Source organism: Vigna unguiculata, chromosome 5, assembly GCF_037176805.1.
Source record: "Vigna unguiculata cultivar grain cowpea cultivar isolate G323 ecotype 2 chromosome 5, ASM3717680v1, whole genome shotgun sequence".
Taxonomy (NCBI): domain Eukaryota; kingdom Viridiplantae; phylum Streptophyta; class Magnoliopsida; order Fabales; family Fabaceae; genus Vigna; species Vigna unguiculata.
Genome location: NC_140796.1, coordinates 11700781 through 11725664, shown reverse-complemented (window position 1 = coordinate 11725664; position 24884 = coordinate 11700781). Strand labels below are relative to the sequence as shown.

At 28.9% G+C, this 24884-nt stretch overlaps 3 protein-coding genes and 1 long non-coding RNA gene across 5 annotated transcripts; 2 read left to right on the top strand and 2 right to left on the bottom strand.

Annotated features, from left to right (window-relative positions):
• Positions 1-10646: 10646 nt before the first annotated feature.
• Positions 10647-11759, top strand: LOC114183990 (putative glutathione S-transferase). Its single transcript, XM_028071214.2, has 2 exons — positions 10647-11050; positions 11204-11759. The coding sequence occupies exons 1-2, from the start codon at positions 10730-10732 to the stop codon at positions 11558-11560; spliced, it is 678 nt and encodes a 225-aa protein (XP_027927015.1). The 5' UTR covers positions 10647-10729; the 3' UTR covers positions 11561-11759.
• Positions 11760-17715: 5956 nt separating this feature from the next.
• LOC114186065 (putative glutathione S-transferase) lies at positions 17716-18679 on the top strand. The gene is made up of 2 exons (XM_028074068.2): positions 17716-18235; positions 18323-18679. The coding sequence occupies exons 1-2, from the start codon at positions 17915-17917 to the stop codon at positions 18677-18679; spliced, it is 678 nt and encodes a 225-aa protein (XP_027929869.1). The 5' UTR covers positions 17716-17914.
• LOC146886077 (uncharacterized) lies at positions 18664-21667 on the bottom strand. 2 transcript variants are annotated; one of them, XR_014995025.1, is made up of 5 exons: positions 21289-21667; positions 20664-21141; positions 20458-20560; positions 20263-20336; positions 18664-18801 (listed from the first exon to the last, which is right to left on the bottom strand). It is a non-coding gene; the product is annotated as an uncharacterized LOC146886077 (long non-coding RNA). The 2 variants fall into 2 exon arrangements; XR_014995024.1 differs by having other exon boundaries at positions 20664-21667.
• Positions 21668-22735: 1068 nt separating this feature from the next.
• Positions 22736-24079, bottom strand: LOC114183828 (universal stress protein PHOS32-like). Its single transcript, XM_028070981.2, has 4 exons — positions 23731-24079; positions 23507-23616; positions 23306-23424; positions 22736-23013 (listed from the first exon to the last, which is right to left on the bottom strand). Exons 1-4 carry the CDS (start codon positions 23900-23902, stop codon positions 22941-22943), a joined length of 474 nt encoding a protein of 157 aa, XP_027926782.1. The 5' UTR covers positions 23903-24079; the 3' UTR covers positions 22736-22940.
• Between the last annotated feature and the right edge of the window lie 805 nt (positions 24080-24884).

Here is a 24884-nt window from a genome sequence, read left to right as displayed (position 1 = left end):
TCGAGTTATTGACTATATTCAGCCTTCTTGTTGAATTCTCCATGCTACTTGGTCTTCTTACCGAGTTCACCACTTGCTTATGCTTGGCTCCCAAGCTACGCGACATCATCAACAATATCGCTTCTTCTTCAACATCTTTTGTGAGGTTGATCGTCTCTTCCTTTCTACTTTCAGATCTACAATCTTTGGCAAAATGTCTAAACTTACCACAACTGAAACACTTGCCCAAGTAGCACTCCTTTGCATAATGACCATACTTGCCACACTTGAAGCACTCAACATTTGAGTTGCTTGATTGACCTCCTCTCCATGGACCTCGTCCTCTTCCGTGCCAATTTCGTTGACCGGATTGTTCTTTCTCTTCTTGTCCTCGGTTTCTACCACCAAGACTGCTTCTTATACCTCCTCGATATCATCCTCTACCTTGAGTGTTCTGAGCTTTCTCATCTTTAATTGACATCTTCGTTTGGAGTAATTGATCAAGTGGCTCCCACTTCTTCTTTTTTCGTTGTTCGTGTGCTTCAAGAGATCCTGGAAGCACTTCAACTGTGAGCTTTGATAGGTCCTTGGACTCCCCAATGCATATACCACATTCTCGAAGTCGTTTGTCAATAACCTCAAGATCTTCTCCACAACTCGGCTAGCGGGTAACGTCTCTCTGTTTCTAGCAAGTTGGTTCACCACGGTTTCGACTCGAGTAATATACTCGGCTACTCCTTCGGTCTCTTTCATCCTCATGCTATCTAACTTGCCTCTAAGTGTTTGAAGCCGCACCTGCGTCACTCGGTCATCTCCCTTATACGCCTTCTCCAAAATATCCCACACTTCTTTTGAAGATTTGGCACTTGCAATCTTCTTGAAGCTAGACTCGTCCACAGTTTGGTACAGGATGTACAAAGCTGCCTTGTCCTTCACACGTGCGTCTTTCAACACTTTCAAGTGGGCATTTGACCAACCTGTAGTGTTGGTTGGTTCATCGAAACCATCTTCAACCACCGCCCAATTTTCTTGGGATCCAAGAAGGGCCTTCATTTTGAGACTCCAATTGTCATAGTTGACAGGCTTTGTCAACTTGGGCAAGGAAACACTGTTTGTAAGACTGACCATTTCACTCTCTTTTTTCTCAAAGACTTAGGTCTCTAGCACTCTTTTTTCAAACACTCAAGCTCTCTAGCTCTCTCTTTTTTTCACTCAGACACTCAAGCTAACTGGCTCTTGATACCACTTTGTTAGACAACAACTCTATAATCTTGTGAAAAAACTTTATTCACCTTTTGTTGTTTATTCATACAATACATAATATATTTATAGACCCACATTTCCTTACCATTGTACTATCAACGGCTATAAACAGTTATAAACGGCTAACTCATTAACTACCTAGACTCCAACGACTAGTGCATTAACCACTCACAACGGTTAGTTATCCATAATGGTTAACACATTTAAATTTATTAAAAACCCAACAAAGACTTCTTTATGAAATTATGTTGTAGTCGTCTCTTGGTTTCAAAACTAGCTTCCCTATTCAACTACATAACTTATCTAACTGGCTATTTCATAATGAATGCACATACTTTTAATCATTCAAAATAATTTATTTTGAGAACGTACTTAACGAAATATTGTCAAAACGAAGAAAAAAATTATGCCCACATAAACTATTAAATTCGGAACATTTATTGTCAGTCTAGCGAATTAGTGTTACTAAAATATATAATTTATATTTAAATTTGTATTTTAGATTATAAATTCTGAAATAAAAATATGTATTACAGATAGTGTTCCATAATATATAATCCAAAATATAAAATTTGTATTTCAAAACATATATTATGAAATAGAAATTAAAGAATGCATCAGATAGTGTTCCATAATATATAATCCAAAATATAAAATTTGTATTTCAAAACATATATTATGAAATAGAAATTAAAGAATGCATCTAAAATATAAAATTTATATTTCAGAACTTACGATTATTTTGAGGACATCGAGGAGTATGAAGAAATTATTCAAGATATTGAGAGTCATTATAAAGACTAAGGTTAATAAGATAAATTAGTACACACAATCGACTGAAAGACAAATCTTATGTCGCTTGATCGATTGAAAGCCAAGTTTTATGAAGGCTAAGAAGCAAAGAGTCTTAGTATACAAAACCTTCACAAGGTTGGTGTTGGTGAAGGATAAAATCACCTTACGGCATTATCAAGAATTTGTTTTATGCATTTTGGACCTAACTAGTCGTAAACCAAAGAGGATTATATCCTACGGAGATGAGGTGAATGAAGGAAAATTTTACCAAGTACTTATTTATGAAATAGATGCCATAAGAACGTACATGTAACTCTTTAGAAAGTCACTCGTCCTTTGCCAAAACGCCAATCAAAGGGAAATGCAAATTGATATTAACGAGATCAAGAAGAAAATCAAGGAGAATAAAACAACAACCATATTGGAGACTTGGTGGATCTTAACTGCTCAAGCCATGTGGACTTTAAAACTCCTAAAGGTAGTTCTAGGGTAGTAACTTGTAATTTATTCAAATTTGAATTCAAATCTTGTAATTGTCCAGAAGAGGGTCAGAAAATATAAATAGGTTTATGTTATGTTTTACAAGGGTGACAAATTGTGAAATAATTCATACATTCTGAAACGCCTCAAACAGGAAAAATGACTAGCATAGTGTTAGTTTTACAATTTAGGTCACCACTTTCATTGATTTATGTTACAAATTCCTTTGCTTTCCTTGATAATTTATTTTCTGCAATATACTTTATGTTCCTGCTATTTTATTGCAATTCCGTCGACCATCACATCTACCATTCTGAGTTTAATCATTCGTATTATTAACCTCATCTATTGTCATTACATTTCATCTCCGTTTTTGCCAAAAATCCAAAATAAACAAAAAAAAAATATTGACTTTTGTTATCTAGGAAATTCTTGTCGAAATCCAAGTAAGAAAGCAATTAAATTCCTTCAAATTTTATCCTTGGTAAATTTACTTTACTACAATTTACATTCCTTCAAATTTTTGTCTTCATCTATTTCTTCTATATTTTTACCTTTTTTCTCTCTATCCATCATTTCATCTCTAAATACAAAAAATTCAAAAAATATGATTTTTGGAGAGAAATGCATGAATTCCTTATTAAAATACACATTAAAAGAGAATTCAATGACCACAATATAATTATGACATTAATCCACAATATAAGTGAGTTATTCATCCAATTTGTGCTGATAGTGGAATAAAAAACATCAACACACTCCAATTTGGATTAAAAACAATAGTTTGCTAGCCCAATTGACAAAAGATTCATCGTCGAGTTGATTTGATTCAGTTTCAAGTACATTATTTATTAGATTGATTTATTAATGCAAAATCCTTGATACACAACATGCTTTTCAACCCAGATCTTTTATAATTTCTTCTCTCTAATATTTAATTTTGTTATTGTTTATTATTAAAATTATTTCTTCTAATTACTATGGTTCTTACTGAAAAAGAGAACTGGTCCTTCGATAGTAGCAGATCTTGATTAACTTTTTAGGGGGAGCCAAAATAATACAATCAAAATTTATATATTTAATTATTGTCACTAAGGTAAAGATAATGAATACATAATTTAGTATAACCATAACTATATAAAGAAATAATAATTATTGTTATTTATTTTTTTATATTCTTGAACTCATCAATAATTGGACCTTAACTAAAATTTCCAATTATTTATTTTTTAATGTAAATAAACAAATTGTCAACAAAAAAATTCACGTTCCATCTTTATTCAATAATCTTGTTTTGATAATTTTCACTAAAAAAAATAATTTTTCTATTATAGTAATGGCTCACTTGTAATTCTTTGAACTTTAAGAAATAAAATTTATAATTGGATAATTAAGTGAAGTATCATGGTTCAGAATATATGTGAAAAGTTGAATTTGTTTTGTTTTCATCTTCACACAATTTCCTTTTTTATCATTTTTAAAATATAATTTGTTCTTTTATTCTTTTCCAATATATTTTTTTTAAAGACTAAGACTAAAGAATAATTTGTCATAATTCAATAAAAAATTGAGACGTAAATACTAAAGTAAAAATTCATGATAATTAAGCTACAAGTAAAAATCAGTTATGAAAAAAATACATAGTACAATATTTTTTTCTTCTATATTCTTAAAAATGAATATAGAAAAAGCTCGTTAGATAAAAAATAATTTTAACTATTAAACTAATATTTTATTATTAAATAAGACAAAAAAGTATATTTTTTCAAGAAAAGAAGAGATCATATAAGAAATAAGAGTAGAGACAACGATTATTTTTTCTCTTTAAAAATACAAAAAAAACAAGTAAAAGTAAAAGATGATAACAATATGTGGAAACTCATGAGACAAATAAAAAATATCTAAATAATTTGTTTTATTCTTTATTATATTTTATTTCAAATTTTATTATCAATTAATATTAAATATTATGATTTATAAGTCAAATAAAAAAAATTAATTTAATTTTCTTTGATTTTGATATACTACACATAATTCAAAAAAAATTAAATACTATACATAATTTAAAAATTTTAAATATTTTTAATTGCATAAATTATGAAAAATTGGCCCCCCGTCACTATCTTTCGAGATGACGTAGAAAGATTGATCATGGATTGAATAAAAGGAAGAGTCATCTGTAGAAGATTCTTCGACACTCAAGTCAGTAAGCACAAAATATATGAATATATAAAGTGAGTATGTATAAGACAAATTGAGTGAGTATTCCGTGTGAGATTACATTATATTTATAGACAAAGGTGGACAAAAAAATGTCAAGGTGACAACTAAATATCAAATAAATTAGTTTGTGGAATACTCACTATTGGTTTTATTTATTCCCATTGCGGCATTATTAGATTTAATGGGATGCTCATAATTACATTTATTATGGTATGACATTTGTAATATATATTATCATAATATTTTTAGTTATGTTTATTTAGTATTATTTTCCAATTCAAATGGAAGGGAAGTACATAAGCCCCCAAGCTCAAAGCTCTATAAGGTGAGAAAACTGTTAGAAGTGGGTTTTAAGCCTAACTTAACCCCACAAAACTGGCTTGTAAGGTGAGGTTTGCACCCCACTTATATATTGTTAATTGGTTTTATTTTTAGTTGATGTGAGACTTCCAACACACCTCCTCACGCCGAGGTATATTTATCTCGTGCGTGGGACAAGAAATTAGTGGGTGGTCCGTTAGCAGCCCGATATCGGGTGGAACATAATGTCCAAGAAAGCTCGCTAGGATAGGATCTAACCTAGCTCTAATACCATGTTAGAAGTGGGTTTTAAGCCTAACTCAACCCCACAAAACCGGCTTGTAAGGTGAAGTTTGCACCCTACTTATATATTGTTAATTGGCCTTATCTCTAGTCGATGTGAGACTTCCAACAAAAACAAGTTTGTAAGTTTCGGTACAATCGAGTTTGAGTGTCTTTGTACATTTTTAAATTATCCTTGGTCGTGGTCTTTAACTTTTCTTATTTTCAAGTAATGTGGTAGCTTGCTTTTTAACACACTTTTGACCATTCATTTGTGGTTGTTGTTTATTCAAACAACCTCCAATTGTATTTCCGTACCTTGGTTGGAAGGGTGATGTACTCACGTTATTCAACTGTGTCCTTTTTAGGTCAAATTATCTTCAACATTGTTCGGTCGTTTTAGCGAATTTGGATCAATTTTTCTACCACGGTTTGTAGTGAGTAACTCCACCTTGGTTAGTAGAGCTCGAATTAATTCACTACCTAGATTTTGGATAGATTCACTACCTCGGTTAGTAGGTTTTGTCAATGCACTTTGTTAAGCATTTTATCTGTCATTTTTTCAGTTAAATTTGAGGAAATATTTGTTATAAATGAATTACAAATAGGTGAGAATAAAAGGAGAAGGAGGAGGAGTAAGAGCGGAGGTGGCGACAATGGTGGAAGCAACAACAACAACGATAATCATGACGATGAAGGCGATAGTGATAGCAGCAAAGGCCACAACGATAGCGGTAGACCTAGAGGAGTAAGAGGGTGAGAGGGAGGATGAAGCGGTAAGAGAGGCACGGATGGCAACAACGACAATAGGTAGGAGAAGGAAAAGGAAAAAGAGGAACAAAACCGTAATATTTACCATCAGATAATTATTAATGGAGTTTTTTCTATTTGTCGATCAAATTTATCGACAAACATTTTACCGATAAAGTTTTTGTGATGGTTTTCCTTTTGTAGTGAACTAATTTGCCTCTTAATCATAAAAGTATTAGATACAAATGAAATTTAAAAAAAAAAATAGAATGTATAAATGTACAAATAATGTTAAGGCAAAAGGACTTGTTAATGGTTTAGCCATAAGTAAAAAGGTGTAATTTGTTTATATATATATATATATATATATATATATATATATATATATATATATATATATATATATATATATATATATATATATAAACTAACATGAAGACTTTATAGATCTTGGAGAATAAAAGAAAATATGCAAATATATTTTAAAAATATTGGTTGATTGTGAATAAATATCCATAATTAATCAATTACTAGTTATGGTTGTGTATAGGGATGTCAACGGGGCGGGTAGGGTACGGGTAGTAGCTCCCCCGTACCCTACCCGCTAGATAAATATCTGCCCTGTACCTGTATTCATATCCGTCGGGTATCCGTTATGCGGGTATCCGTCTATTTTTTTCATATTCGCGGGTATCCACGGGTACCCGCGGGTATTTACAAAATTATTTAAAAAATAAATATTTAATCATAAATTCAAATAAAATAAAATAAAATACATCACTATCATAAATTTTAAATAAAGTTCAAACAAACTTAGTCCAAATAATCATAGAAATAAATATTAAATGACGTTCAACACAATGAAACTTCCTGATTCTTGAGAAAAGAATTAGGTCAGAATGTTTTTTACTAATATATATATATATATATATATATATATATATATATATATATATATATATATAAAGATATTTTTATGAATTAAAGTTTAGCGGGTACGGGTATCTACGGGTAGGATACTATGATATCCGTATCCGCCCCGTTAACATGCGGGTATCAAAAATACCCATATCTGTAGGTAGCGGGTATCCATTTTTAATATTCATTTTCTACGCGGATACCTGCGGGTACAGATATTTTTGACATCCCTAGTTGTGTATCATTGTCATGAAGTGGGATATCATGAAAATATATGATACAAACTTATTTTACGCTCTACCACGGAAATACATATTATTCTTATAATTATTATTTTTACTAAGGTTAAGTTTCTTAAAAATTTATTAAATTAAATGATTTGTCATTGTTAAATATGTATATATCTTTAAATTTGATGCAATGTGACAGTAAATTTGTTATACCAGAGACAAACATACATTGTCATATATATATATATATATATATATATATATATATATATATATATATATATATATATATAATAGATTATGAATCATATAATTTTTATACCATTGTAATGTTATGAAAATACATTAAATAAATTATTATTTCAACTTCTTTTAGATGTAGCTATTTTTTTTTGTTAAGGTTCAATTTCTAAAATTTTTCACTAACACAAAAATGGCTTTTAACATTTATTATTTTCGGCTTTTAACATTTGTACAAACTCCAACGTCATATTGGATGACGTTAAAATTAACGTCGGATATAAAATTCGACGTCCCTTAACGTCGGTCGTAGGGAATACTGATGTCCCTTAATGTGAGTCCTGGATAAGCCTCGACGTTAGTTTTCTTTGAAAGATTCAACACCTTCAGCAGTGAAGTTGAGGAACAACATTGCCTGCCAATATCAACAATTTAAGTTTCTTGAACACAAGATAGAATGTGCACACAACCAACAAAGGAAATAATAAATATTATGGAACATGAAGTGTAGGAGAAAGAAAACTAGTTTAGAAAAATGGGAGGAGAAAATGGAACATGAACCGAGAAGGATGAACTTGTAATAGACATTAAATGGGTGACATTATAGCCCATTTTTATGTTAATGTTTGTAATAAGATTTATTATTTTTACATAAACTCACACCTCCAATTTGAATGCAATATAATGGTGAAGTTACTATATCAAAAACCACATATGCGTTATATTAAAATTTCCTTTGTTGTTGTTCCTTATTCATAAAGTTTGTAAATCTTTTGTAATATATGGAATAGTTGCGTAGCCTGTATCAGTTCCTTTGATCCAACACCAGCCAAAAGGCTCTCTCCATGAACAATATTATTTTACATGTTTTTCAGTTGTAGCTCTCAAAATTTAAGAATTCCAATAAAGAGTTAAATATATTTTTAATCTTCAAATTTTAATGTTAAATTGAAATGTATCTATGTTCAAACTTTGATATATTCACTACATTAAAAATGACTTTAGATAACACTAAATGAGATCAAGGATATAAAAATATGGTCTAAATATAATAAACGCAACACTTTTTTAGACATTACATAAAAACTAAGATAAGTTCATCTATAAAAATGTAGTCTAAAATACACTAAAAATTAAAGTTTTTAGATTATAAATATTCTCTCCCTCGTTTTTTGGCTGAAAATGCAATCAGTTCCAAAAATGCGACAATTTGAATTTGTTCCCTCCCTTTGTTTTTAGACTAAAAATGCCGAGATCTTAGTGCTGAAGATATGAAATTTTGAAAAATACATACATCAAAATAGTTGCTTGTTATGAGGATTTTAAGCAACAATTTTAAAATTGTTGTCGTATTGAAAATAATGACTTATTACCTACAACAACTATGCTCACCTAGACCACATTTAAAGAATTGTTGTCTACACTTTAGACACAGTTTTTATGGTTTAAGTCACAATTTTGTGTTGATACCTAAAGTGATTATTTTTTTTTAGTGATTTTTGTTCCGACCCGACCTAAGTCCATCTGGCAGCATCATTAGGACCAATTACCGCGTTCCCGAGATATTGTTCGCTTTGGAGAGTGGACCTCTATCACAGTTTTGTCCTTAAAAGAAACTTCATAGGATGAAAAGAAGAAGGAGTATTTAAATTGTGTTTGACCTCAACTCCTAAGCGATATATGACTTATTGGGTGTACAAGCTTCCCACTCGAAGATAATGGGAGTTGTCATTGTCAGCTCCACGATGGTTGCCAATTGTTTCAACAAAAAATTGAGCTTACTAGAGAAATTTTTTTAAAGAACTCTCCTTATCTATCGTCTATCATGAAAGAAAGAGCACTGAGGCTAAAAAAATAGTTCCATCTAATCTTGGGAACTAACCTTTAATTTATAGGCAAAAATAATTACAAAAATAATAACTGACTCCAAATATCTTTTCTATACAAAATATATTTAATAGAATATCAATAAGTAACAAGACAGGTCAAATTCATATATCTATAGACTTTAGATCACCTCGAATGGAACTTAATTTTTAAAGATGAATAAAACATCCAAAGTCAGAATGTTGAGGAAATTAATTAAGTGAAAATGTTGAAGGAAGTTACAGACATAGAAAGAAGAGTACTTGCACAATTCGAACTTAACTATGAAAACTTCCGCCACACGCTTGTGACGAACTCTACGACGAATCAAACTATAATAATGCATTGTGACTGAAACATAAGTGTTCTGTGTCGATAGTTTCAACTACGGGTATCCATAATTTATTTTTTTCATTTACTGAAAATTTAATAATTCCCACTTTTAAATTTAATGAAGATCAGTAAGAATCCAAATTCCGTAAACCAGTTCCTACGAATTTCGATTTGTATTTTATTTGTTATTTAGGTGTTGCTGATGATGCAATCGCTTACATAACTTCTATACCATTGACCAGGGATCAAATTTTCTTTTATTTGGCTTCTCGATTATTCTCATGCACCACATTTATTTATTGATTTATCCCTAGACACATTTATCATCAATTATTTTTTCGGTATATATATATATATATATATATATATATATATATATATATATATATATATATATATATATATATATATATATATATATATATATATATATATATATATATATATATATATTTTAAGGTATATATGTTGTTGGATTTTTCGAGAGATGATCACCGGAAAAATACAACACTAATGAGCATAAGTTGAGCACAACCCATATATAAGGGGTTAACACCACTTTTAACCTAAAACTTTAAAACGATAAGTTTATGGGTCTTGATCTTCATATGGTACTCAACTTTTTCATTTTTACTTAATGTAGGATTTAGACTCACTTTAATTCTCAATATTATATCGAAATATTAACATATGAAAACACTTGTAGAATATTTTTAAATATACTTCACTAATAGTCTCTGTGAAGTTGGAAGAGCAAGAATTCAAATGTCCAACTTATAAACAAGTAAAGAAAAAAATAATAATTGCTTATTCTATTGAAGATAATGTACGAAATAAATAAACTATTCTATAGAAAACCAAATATAATAGATTATATTAATCAAGCATTAGTTTCTATTACTTAATTGGTTAGCAACTCTTTCCCTCTTTCTTGCTAGCTTAGCTCGAATATTATATTGTGTTGAACTAATCTCCTGGTTCTATAAAAGCCCATAGAAGCCTAAGGAATATGATACCAAGCTAAGTGTTTGAAAGTGATTATCGTAAGTGTTTGGAATTGAAGTGGTGCAATGGGATCAAGTCAGGAAGAGGTGACCCTTCTGGGAGCTACTGGAAGCCCATTTGTTTCCAGGGTGGAGATAGCCCTTCATTTGAAGGGCGTTGAATACAAATACGTGGAAGAAAATTTGAGCATCAAGAGTGAACAGCTTCTGAAATATAACCCAGTTCACAAGAAGGTTCCAGTGTTTGTTCACGGTGACAAATCCCTTGCCGAGTCTCTTGTGATTGTTGAGTACATCGATGAGACATGGAACAACAATCCCATCTTGCCTTCTGATCCTTACAAGAGAGCCTTGGCTCGTTTCTGGTCTAAATTCATTGATGACAAGGTAACCCATCTTTTCCACTTTTCTTTCATGACATGTTAATTTGTGGGATTGTGAATTTGAGTTACTCTGAGTTCATAAAGTTAATTTAAACTGCCTTACATTATCCTGATTTACACAACGGTGACTAATAAAGAGTGTGATTTATGAAATCAGATTGTGGGTGTTTCATGGAAATCTGTTTTCACGGTTGATGAGAAAGAGCGTGAGAAGAATGTTGCAGAAACATATGAGGGTCTGCAGTTTCTTGAGAATGAGATAAAGGAGAAGAAGTTCTTTGGAGGAGAGGAGCTTGGGTTGGTGGATATTGCTGCTGTCTATGTTGCATATTGGATCCCTTTGGTTCAAGAAATAGCAGGGTTAGAGTTATTGACAACTGAGAAATTTCCTAATCTCTATAGGTGGACCCAAGAATTTGTGAACCATCCAATTGTCAAAGAAAGTCTTCCCCCCAGAGACCCGGTTTTTGCCTTTTTTAAAGGACGTTATGAAGCCCTTTTGGCTTCAAAATAGATCATGATGTTGTGAGAGATTTAGAATTGCTAAGGAAAATTGTGTGGACTACTTGTGATTGATCTATTACTGTTAGTTAGGATTTGGTTTCAAAATTATGATTGAATTTGAAATCTAGGATTTCCTCATGTCAAACAAATAACCAGGGATTGTTTACTATTTCAATCAATAAATTATGCAGCATCTTGTGTTTCTTGAAGCTATTGTTCCTGAGACATGAATATTGGAACGAATTGCATGTTTGGTTTTGAAAAACACGGATTCAATGTCTGATGTTGACAAGCCAGTTAACATTCACTCGAAATAAGGACCAACAAGATTAATTTAAATTTAGCCTGTGCATTATTTGTCCTTTTGTCAAATTAAAGATTATTATGCACCAGAAAGTGAGTATTTCCTTGCAGAAGCTCCTCAAATATGAAGCAGTGAATTCCAGAGTTCTACCACTCCAACTCAAGTTTCATAGATTATCATGGATATGTCACTTCAACTTGTGCTCCTGATAAAGAGTTCTTTATGAAGTTATGGAGTGGTCTCTTGGTTTCAAAACTAGCCTCCGTATTCACCTGCTGTTTCATAATGAATGCATATATTCAAAGTAATTCATTTTTGAGAACGTACTTAATGTCAAAAAACGAAGAAAAACAATTCCCACATAAACTATTAAATTAGGAACATTTATTGTTAGAAATGTTACAAAAATATAATTTAGTAACTTCTTATCTTGTGTTACTGAAACATTATGTTAGCAAATGTCAGTATAGCTTATTAGTAATACATGTGGTGTATCTTGTTAATTCATGAAAACTTGTTAAATTATAATTATATATTATACTGATATTTTACATCAATTTTCATACAAAACCAACTATTATATAATTCAAATTGTTGTATATTTTAAGAAGTATAATGGTGATTTTGATGTATATAAATAAGATATTAAATATTTTTTATTGATATAGTTTTGTTAATATTTTTTTAGTGGAATTAACTTTCAATTCAACCATGATTTTAGTAAATTACATAATAGTTTGATCTCATTTCAGTGACTTGTTATATGTATTTCAATTAAGGTTGTCTCTGGTGGTGCCAATGCAGTGGCAGAAATGTAAGGAGAGATGGAAGAGAAAGAAGATATGAAAGAAAAATGAAGAAACGGAGACAGAGGTGGAGAACCGCAATGGTGAGGGACCGCTACACAAGAAATTAGCGGAGGAGAAGGAAGAAAACTGAAGGAGAGAAATGTAGGGTAAAATTGAAAACCCAAAAGAGCAATTTGGACATTTCAATACTGAATGGAGGGTGCGAGAATCAATACCTTTATGCCAATTATTATCTGTGGAACCATTTACTACCTAAACTAGTCATTCCATAGTTTCATCATGCACCTCCATAATTTCAACATACACACATAAATTCAAAATTTTCATATTTATCCTTTAGTTTAGAATTTTCATTATGTAATTCGGACACGTTCTAAAATATATAATTTACATATAAATTTTTATTTTAGATTATATATTCTGAAATACAAATATGTATTACCGATTGTGTTTTTGAATGTGTAATCCGAGATATATAATTTCTATTTTAAAAGATATATTATGAAATACAAATTAAGAATGCATCTGAATTACAAAATTCAAAATATAAAATTTATATTTTAGAATGTACAATTATTTTGAGGGTATCGAGAAGTGTGAAAAAATTATTCAAGGTATTGAAAGTTATTATAAAGACTAAGGTTAATAAAGTAAATTATTACACACAATTGATTGAAGGATGAACCTTAGGTCGCTTGATCAATCGAAAGCTAAGTTTTAAGAAGGGTGAGAAATAAAGGGTCATAGTGTACAAAATCTTCACAAGGTTGGTGTTGGTGAAGGACAAAATCACCTTATGGCAAGAATTTGTTTTGTGGCTTCTATACCTCACTGATCGTAAACCAAAGAGGATTATGTCTTAGGAAGATGTAACTCTTTAGAAGTTAGTCACTTAATCTTTGCCAAAACATCAACCAAAGCAAATGCAAATCGATATCGGCGAGATCAAGAAGCAAATCAAGCAGAACAAAACAATAACCATTTGGAGATTTGGTGGATGTTATCTGCTCAAGCTTTGAAACTACTAAAGGTAGTTCTAGGGTAATTATAATTTATTCAAATTCAAATTCAAATCTTGTAACTGCCCAGAAGAGGATCAGAATCAGAAAGTATAAATAGGTTTATATTGTATTTCACAAGGGTGACAAATTGTTGAACACTTCATACATTCTGAAACGCCTCAAATAGAAAAAATGACTAACCCAAGGTTGGTTGTTACAATTTGGGTCACCTCTTTCATTAATTTATGTTACAAATTCCTTTACTTTCTTTGATAATTTATTTTCTACAGTATGATTTCGTGTTTCTATTATTTTATTGCAATTCCCTCGACTATCACATCTACCATTATGAGTTCAATCATTTGTATTATTAACCTCATCTATTGTCATTACATTTCATCTCCCTTTTGGTCAAAAATCCAACAAATAAACAAAAATAATAATATTAACTTTCATGAGATTCTTGTTGAAATCCAAATAAATGTGTGATTGAGATTGGTGCACAAAAGTAAATGTTTAAGAATTGAAAATAGAAAATCATAAACATAAAACAAAGAAGAAAATAAAATGAAAATAGAACTTGAAAAACAGAAACAAAGAAAGAGGTGTAACAAATAGGCACACCAACCAAACAACATATCTTATATGCAAAATGATTAAAATAGATTTCTCAAACAACGTCACTCAAATTTCTCTTTTTCCAATATTATTCAGTATTCTCATATGTGATGAATACTACTTTTCTTGTTCTTTACAATCAAAACATGCAAATTCTTCTTGCAGTGTCCATTTAAACCTAACTCATCTTATCCAATTTCTTAACCTAATCATGCATCAAAACTTATACTAAGAACCAGAGTACCAAATACACAATCCTATCTCTAATAGCTTACAATATTTTGTTTGATTTAGTTATTTAGAACGTTGAAATCACACTCTCATTCCTAAAAAAAAAATAGAATCAAGAATATTAAGATAAACACATAATTACATAAGAAAATGTATAATAGTAAATTGTACATAATTTAGTGAGTGTGTAAACGAAATATCAAAATGTATATGAATTAAATATTATTTACCAAAATAGTGATTTTATGACATAACTCGCCATTAATATATCATAAATCCGTTAGAAATCAACATCATTATAACATAATGATACTTACTTTAGATAGTGGTTTTTACACTATTGATCCATGAGGGTGATTAAAGTGAAAAATGATATAATGATAATAAGTTTTTTCAAATTACTAGTAAATAATAAATTACGATATACCGTAACCTATATTGCCATCTTATGATTTTATGGAACCGTAGTTTAAGTAATAATACTTATACTTCACATTAGAACAAATATAAATATATATATATATATATATATATATATATATATATATATATATATATATATATATATATATATTTGTCCTAGTGGTAGGATTAGTAGTAAAGTATCACGTTCAGTTGCTTCCTACGGTTGAAGAAATTTAATTTTTCAGTGGTTCCAATTACCTAATTGAGTAGGCAGGGTCTTGTCATATTTAATAAGGGTTGGTTGAAAATAAGTAATATATATATATATATATATATATATATATATATATATATATATATATATATATATATATATATATATATATTTGTTTTCACATCAGTTATGATAATTTATATTCGTTGAATTCATATGAATATACACAAAGATATTATTTAAATATTGTTACTTCCATCATAGCATAAATAGAAGAGAAAAAAATTAAATAGTTTATGAAAGTTAATATAGAAATCAAATAAATTATTCAAAAAATAATGTATCTAGAAACAAGTCATACCGAAATATAGGAAACATTTACAAAAACATTATAAACATATTTCACTATTTTCTTCTCAAATTATTAGAGCAGGAAGATTTCAAATGTCCATCTTGTAAGTAAAAAAAAATATTATTATCAAGATTATATATATATATATATATATATATATATATATATATATATAAAAGAAATTTTTTAATGTCCAACTAATAAGTAAAAGAACATATTATTTAACAAGTATCGTTGTGCCCGCGTGTGTATCTATATGCATGTGCACGTACATGCATGTGTGTTTCACATGTGTATGTTTATATATGTGTGTATATTTATGTTCATCTTGTATATCAACTTAGAATTTGATTTATTTTATAAAATATCTATAACAATATATAAAGGGAATTCCCTTTTTTGTGTCCACTTTTTAAAATATCGATTTTACCCTTTAAATATAATAATTTTTTAAATTTTTTAAAATTGATCTTTACTTTTACAAATTTTTTATCTATAACAATATATAAAGGGGATTCCCCTTTTTGTGTCCACTTTTCAAAATACCGATTTTATCCTTTAAATATAATAATTTATTAAATTTTTAAAAATTGATCGTTACTTTTACAAATTTTTTATAAAATCGGATGTCTATGCTTCTTCTCTTCTTCTTTATTTATCAATGGTTATTCTTTTATCTGTTCTGATATATTTCACTTTATTTTTATTTGTTCTGATATATTTCTTCTTTATTTTTAACTTAATAACATTATAATATTATCACATACTAATATAATATCACGCATATTTAAAAAGTATATACACACAGGCGCGATAGCGCCTGTGTTACGCTAGTTATAAATAAACTTTCAATTTAACGATGAATTATAATCATTGACGGACCTTGGTTGGACCAAAGAGATTCATGGCTCCCAAGCTTTTAATTTTATTATATATATTATATAATATTATATATATATATATATATTATATATATATATTATATTGTTTAAAAAGTAAAATAAAATTAATTTGATGGATTAATAACTAGATTAAAGAGTTAAGGTTTTATATCTGGTTATAAGGTTTTTTCACAACAAATCATAAAATATGTAAAATAAAAGAAAGACAGATTAGGAGAAAGAAATTGGAGAACAGAGAGAACAAATGATGCAAACTCACACGATCTCATAAATAAGTATCCTAGTATAATTTAGGTTAAAATACTCCGTTGGTCCTCGTTTTGGTTCAGAAATCTCAAATTGGTCCTCATATTTTTATTGATCTCAATTTCATCATCATTTTTGTAAATGTGTATTAAATCAGTCCTTTCTGTTATCAGTTGGCAAACGACGTTTATACGTGATGATGTGGCTGTAATGTGTATTCTTACGTGTCATTCGCTTGTGGTTTGGCACTGGAAACAACCGTTCTTACTTTTCCTTTTAATTTATGTATGTTAAATTTATGATTCTTCCCATAACAATATTTCTCCCAAATTATGTTTCCCCAAATTTGTATGAACCCTAACTATAATTTAGAAATTTTTTGTATGAAATTGGCATGAATCCTAATTATATTTTCTCAAATTAGTATAACCCAACATTATAAAATCTTGATATTTTGTATTTTTAACTACATACACTGAATTAGTTGAATAGTCTTAAATTGAAATAAAAATCAGAATACTCATTTATGTGAATTTAATAAATTAGGAAGATTAAAAATTGAAAAGTTTGAATTGTATGGTTTAAGTAAAGGAAAATATTTTTTGTAATTAAAAAAAATGTATAAAAAATCTAATTTGGTATCCCTAGATATTTTCTCCAAGTTTCGTCATTAATTATAATATTTTATTCATAATAGTAATTATTTTAATAATTAATAGTTTGTTATTTTTATAAATTGGAATCGATGAAAAATAACTTTTTAATAATTAAATTTTGACAATTTTCTTTTACAAGAGGTAACATTTTTTAAGTAATTTTTTATTTTTTTATTTTTCTATTTTTTTATATTCCAAAACCATTTAAAATCTATCACCTCAAATTGTAAGAGAAAATTATCAAAATTTAGTTATCAAAATATAATAGTATATTTTTAATTACTAAAACCGATTATTATTTAAGTTTTTTTTTTTACCAAAATAGTTAAACCTTTTCTTCACCGATTAAGAGAAGAATTTACAAAATTTATATATGACTCCAGTTATCATAATTAAGATAGTCTGACAACCCTAACAATCCATAGAAGTAAATGAAAGTTATTTTCATTGTCAGAACTATAACTGGGGTGACAATTATCATGTCACCTTTTCTTGCTAGATTGAATATTATATTTTATTGAACTAATTTCCTGGTTCTATAAAAGCCTATAGAAGCCTAAGGAATATGACACCAAACAAAGTGTTTGAAAGTGACTATTGTAAGTGTTTGGAATTGAAGTGGTGCAATGGGTTCAAGTGAGGAAGAGGTGACCCTTCTGGGAGTTATTGGAAGCCCATTTGTTTGCAGGGTGGAGATAGCCCTAAAGTTGAAGGGCGTTGAATACAAATACGTGGAAGAGAATTTGAGCAACAAGAGTGAAGAGCTTCTGAAATACAACCCAGTTCACAAGAAGGTCCCCATTTTTGTTCACAATGGGAAGTCCATAGGAGAGTCCCTTGTGATTGTTGAGTACATCGATGACACGTGGAAGAACAATCCCATCTTGCCTTCTGATTCGTACCAGAGAGCCCTGGCTCGTTTCTGGTCCAAATTCATTGATGACAAGGTAACCAATGTTTTCAACTTTTCTTGCTTTTTCCTCGTTTATCCCAAAAACACCACCTTTCAATGCATGTTGTAAATGCGAAATCAGGTGGTGAGGAGTTCATGGAAATCTGTTTTCACGGTTGACGAGAAATGGCGTCTGAAGAATGTTGCAGAAGCATATGAGAGTCTGCAGTTTCTTGAGAATGAGATAAAGGAGAAGAAGTTCTTTGGAGGAGAGAAGCTAGGGTTGGTAGATATTAGTGCTGTCTATGTTGCATATTGGATCCCTCTGATTCAAGAAATAGGAGGGATGGAGTTATTGACAACTCAGAAATTTCCTAATCTCTACAGGTGGAGCCAAGAATTTGTGAACCATCCAATTGTTAAAGAATGTCTTCCCCCAAGAGACCCAGTCATTGCCATTTTTAAAGGACGTTATGGAGGCCGTTTTGTTTCAAAATAGATTTGATGTTCTAAGCAAAATTGTGTGGAGTTCTTGTGATTGAGTTGTTGCTGTTACTTGCGAGAGATTGAGTTGTTGCTGTGAGTTTCTGCATGTGCCGGGTTATTCGTGTTGATAGTTTCCTATTTCAATCAATAAATTAATAACATTTCTACCCGTGCAAAGCACACAAAATTTTGAAAAATTATAATATATTAATTAAATTAATTTTAAATTATAAAAGTATAATTAAGTTTAATATAAATATTTCTTTTTATAAAATTAAATAATATTTTTTTAATTAATTCTATGATAAAAATGTATTTAAATTATTTATATATATTTTTAACAAAATATATTGTATATAATTATTTTAAATCATATATTAAGATTGAGTTAATCAAAATTAAGAAATCAAATTTAATTTGAAATAAAATATTGAGTACAGAACGTAGAAAAATGAAATAATAGATTCTCTAATAATAAAGATGATGAACGATACATAAATTATTGAGTAGATCCTATCAAAATATACAAGTTAGACAATAAAAAAAATATAAAGAATAAATAATATAAAGTTACAAATGATAAATTATGTATATAAATGTAAATAATAGATTTTTAAAAATACAAATGTTATATGATACAAACAAAATATAAATAGTTATCGATCGAACACTAATAAATGTAGACCATGCAAAAAGAATTATAAAACATAAAGAATTATAAAACATAAACTCTGCAAAAATACAAATGTTAAGTGTGTGGTGAATTTTTCACAGTTTTCTTGGATTTTTATTTTCAAATTTAATTTTTGTTACATATTTTTATAGTTTTTAATCTAAAATTTTAAATTTTAAATTTATTAATTTATATTTTAAATTTTAAATTTGGCAACAAATATCTTAATTAAGAAAAAAATATTGAAATTCAAATCATTAATGATATTTATATATTTAAATTTTTTTAAAAATTTATAATTTTTACTTTGTAAAGATACACTAATGTCCATGTTATAAAATTTATTTTTTAAATTATTGTTTAAGCTTTTGTGAAATATCAAAATTTATGTAAAAGTTATTCAAAAACATTTAAAAATTCATTAAAAAGGCTTTAATGTTTTTTGGATGCTGAATTTTAAATTTAAACATTGATATCATATTTTTACCCGTTTTTTGCTATTTTAAATTTTAAATTTAAAGTTTGTTACCACATATTTTGAATTTTAAATTTTTTGTTCATAATATAAATGTTAATTAAAAAAAATCATTACTTCTTTTGTATAGTTTAGATTTCATATTATAACTTATTTTATAAAATTGTTATAAGGACGTAGTTTATTTGTTTTTCTTTTCTATTTAGTAATAAGAAAGTGATTTTATCATGTTGTAAGTTTTGTATTTGAGATACTTGTTTGTGGCCTTCAAGACCTCTTAAATTTTTTATTTTGTCCACTATTTCTTTCATCTAAACAAAACCAAAGTTTAAAAAAAAACAGAAAACATGAATCTGGTTGGTGAGTGGTGAGAATGAAGAAAACAACTGATAGTTGAGTAAAAATTGAAACTTTGATCACAGAACAAAAAAATCAAAAAAATGCATACCGCTTGAGAGACTTGCCTTTGACTTTCAAGAGCTTTTAGATCTTTGTCTTTGATTTGTCCACCATTTCATTCATCTAAACAAAACCAAAGTTAAAAAAACATGAATATTTGTTCAAGACGAAGAAAACAACCGAGAGTTGTTAAAAATTGAAACTTTAGTAAGAAAACAAAAAAAAAGTGAAAAAAATACATAACATTGTGATTCTTGAACAAAAAATACGAAATCATGTTGCAAGTTTTGTGCTTTGTGGCCTTAAAGAGCTCTTGAAACTTTGATCTTGTCCACCATTTCATTCATCTAAACAAAACAAAAATTTGAAAAAAAAAACATGAATATGTTCGGTAATTTAGTAAAAATCAAAACTTTGATCACAAACCAAAAGGAATCGAAAAATACATACCATGATAATTCTTGAACATAAAGTTTTGTGCTTAAGAGACTTGTTTGTGACCTTCAAGAGCTTTTAAATATTTGATCTTTTCCAAGAGTTCGTTCATCCGAGAGAAAGTTAAAATCAAAACAAACTTTACCTAGATAAAATCAACAAAAAAAAAAAAGAAGAAGAGATGAATGTGTTCTCTCAAATATTTCATCAGAGAAAAAAAAATCATAAAAAATACATACCTCTTGTGGATCTGAACTCTATTCATGTAAATAAAACGAAAGTTAAAAACATAAAAAGAAGAATATGAATATGTTCGATCATAAAGAAGAGAATTCTTTACAAATTGTAATTTTGTCAAGAAAACAAAAAAAAAATGGATAAACTAAAACATGAGAAGAGAAATACACACCTCTTCAAGCTTGTGTGAAAGTTCATGCAACTCAAAGAAAACCTTCAAACATTAGATAAAAGGTTTGTAGTGAACAAACCTCTTCTGAGAAGAAAAGGTTGTAAGACCAAAAGTTATTTAACCAAGAAATAATATGTTTATGCTCGGGAAGAAAAAAGACCGTCCTTGAAAAATAAGAACTTTGTCAATAAAATCATAATAATGGGTATGAAAGCTTTGAACTTTTCGAACCTATCATCTCGTCGAGGTCAGGTAGCTTTGAACTTTTCCAACCTTTCATCTTGTCAAGTAGTTCATATCTTTTCTCTTCTTCAACAAAATAATATGTTTTTGTTTTTGTTTGGCAAGAAGAAGAAGAAGAACATTATAAAGAAATACATAAATACATAAAGAAATACACCAAATAAAATGTTTTTGTTTTTGTTTGCTGAAAAATCAGAACTTTATAAAGAAAAACATAAAAGTGGAGAAATACATATCATTGTTGTGCGTCAAATTAAAGAAGAAGAAAAGGTTTGGAGTGAAGAAGAAGAAGGTAACATTGGAGTGAAGAACGTCCATAGGTCAAAGAAAAGCATGTTATGTTTGTGGTTGATCGAGATAAGAGGAAGAGAGTAAGGCAGAAAAGAAATTGTGACTGAATGAATGAACGCAAATAGATTTAGCTTATCAATTTTTTAAATTTGAAATTTGATTTATTTTATTTTTGTTCAAAAATCTGAATGAATGACACACTAGTGTTTATTCTGTTTTTGGATAAAAAAATTTGAACGATAAAATTGCAAATATATTATTATATTAAGAAGTTGTCGTTTGTTAGGTTTTTAATTGTATAGTAAATTAGATGCAAGATCTTTGTGTTCATCAAAGTTATATATAGTTCCTAAGACATGAATATTGGAAAGAACCGCCATAAAAACATTATAGTTTCCTAATAATTTCATAATATAGAAAAATTAAAAAAAATTAAAATTACAATACAAAAATATATATTCCAAAACATTATTCTAAAATACAATACAAAAATAAAAATATTTTGCATGGCGATATGAAATACAAGATCTGCGTTTTAGAATTCATATAGCCTCGAATGCAAATTTTGTATCTTGAATTGTGGATTGTATAATACTTTTTAATTCTTGATTATGTATTCTAGAAATACTTTGTATTCAAAATTATATATTTTGAAGTGTTCTTTTATTTTATATTCTGGATTACGCATTATAAAATATAAAATGTGTATTCACGATTGTGTGTTCTGAAATAGAGAATAAAAATGCATTACAAATTATACTATCTAAAATACATGGCAGGACAATGAGTATCTAATGCAGTTCTTCACAGTAGTAAAATGTTATGACACTAAGTCTGAAATAAAAACTCAAGGAGGTACGGGTGTAGAAAGAAGAAGATGAAGTAGTACAAATAAGTCATTTAACCATTGGGGGTGCAGGTTGAAATTATTGGAGGTGAAGAAAGAACTTGCGCATAAACTCTTTAAAGATTAGTCCATTGGGAAGTTAGTGGTCCAACATGATTTCATTTCAAACCCTAGTTAAAACTTGTCCGTAACGCTCATATGAATAAATTATTAATTAAATTACTTAATCATTCCTATAAATTATCAACAGTTCATGGATATAAATAATAATATTATGTACAAAAAATTATCAATCTCTTCTAAAAGTAATTTCCAGTAGGCAGTGTAATATTAAAATTAGAGTATTAGAACACTTCATATGTAAAACGTAATCATGATCGACAACTTCTAATACGATATACATGTAAAATTATATCATGTAGTACAGTACAGTGACAGTCAACGGATTAAAAAACATCATCAAAGGTGTAAATGTTCTCCCAAATCTATCATCTGATTAATACTACTCCTTCACAATTGTCACTGGGCATGGAGCATGAGTCATCACAAAGTTGCTTACACTTCCCAGTATCATCCTGTGTTTTTCACCCAATTTTATTCAAATAAATCATAACAATTAACAAATAAAAACCACAGATTCTTAACAAAACAACAGAAACAAAATATTCAAGACATCCATACAGATAAAGAGTGGTATATGGAGAAAACTATAACACACTTTTCTCTAGTATTTTTATTACAAGTTTAAGATTTGTGGAAAACTATAAAACTGTAAGTTTCTTATTTTTATATTAAAAAATTATTTTTATGATTTTGTAATTTTCAATGAAACATAACAAATTGAAAAAAAAAAAAAAGTGTAGGCACCTTTGGATTGTGCTGAGACCTCTGCTTCCCATGACCAAAGAGTCCAGCTTCAGATCTTCAATGGAATCCAAAAGTTTCTCTCTCACATCACCCCAGTACAATTTTACAACAACGTTAACCTACGAATCCACAAAACTCACTCATAAAGCTCAAAAACTCATGGCAAACGCTAAGAATCTAAGAAATAGAAAAATAAGAAACCTCTTTTTGTCTGGTGGCAGTGTCAAGCAAATCAAGGACCTCAGCATCACTGTGTACGCCATAGTTCTTCAGAACCTCTGCCTCTCTGAACTCACTCAGAGGAATAAGAGCTGCAAAGACACCCAAACCATATCAAATCAGATCGTACGAAAACAGAGGAAAACAGAGGATGGGACATACTCAGAAAAGACCCAAATGAAAAATGAACGATAAAAGACACTCACGAGAACCAGATTTGACCCACAACTGGTTACGATCATCAGAGGAATCGTGGTTGACATGGATGATGTAAAAGGTGTGGCCTTTATCGGCCAAGTTTTCAATCGCCCATTCGAGAGCAACCTTGCTGCTCTTTGAGAAGTCCAATGCAACACCAATGTTTCTGTCCTTCACCATGCTTCCTTTCTTCCTCTGCTTTCTTGTTGTGAGTTTGAAGAGCGAAGATAAAGAATGAAGAATTTGATAACAATAAGAAGAAAACGCTAAACAGAATAATGATTGTTCCCACGAATATGATCCCTTGCTCTTTCAAAATGAACTGCAGGTTCACACAGCCAAAATTATTCTATCCACTTTTTTCTTTAATGACCGCAATATATGTATACAAAACACAATATATTAAATTATCTTGTTTTCATTCATGATAATATTGACATGTAAATATAAAATAGCTTACTAATTAAAATATTGAAAATTAAATAACTATTTCTTAAATGTATTTTCAAGAATATGAAAATAATGTTAAATGACTCTTTTTATGCTTTTACAATAGTTTATATGCTGTTGCAATATCTACTTTTGATGAAAGAATTATATCTTATTTTAACTACTAAATGATCCTTAATAATATAAAAGATAAAAGATTTTAAAAATAATCATAAGTTAGTTGAACCATTCGATTGTGAAGTCAATACAAACAAAGATATTATGTACTAGAAAACAAAAATAATACTCTTGACGAAGGTTCGTACCTCTTTCCCTACAACTTAACCTTTGAGAATTCCTAAAGGCCATTCTATGATATCAAATTAGTCATATAGTAAATATGTCAACGGAAACAAATTAATGCTTTTAATTCACGCAATATAAATGAAATTAGTTTATTGGTAGTGATGTTTATCACTTAATAGCTTTGAGGAAAAAAAATTATAAATTGTCAGAACTTATTTAATAATCAAAATTATAAGATAAATAGAAATCATTTCTTAAAAGTTTTATATTACTAACTTTTAATTTTAACTATTTATATATAATTATGATAAATAATATTTAAAATTCTTACACGAGAATTATTTTTCAATATATACAAAAGTTGGGCTCAGTTTGGGCTTAGGTTTTTTCTTCATCAGTATTGATTGCCCTCATGGACCTTCACCAG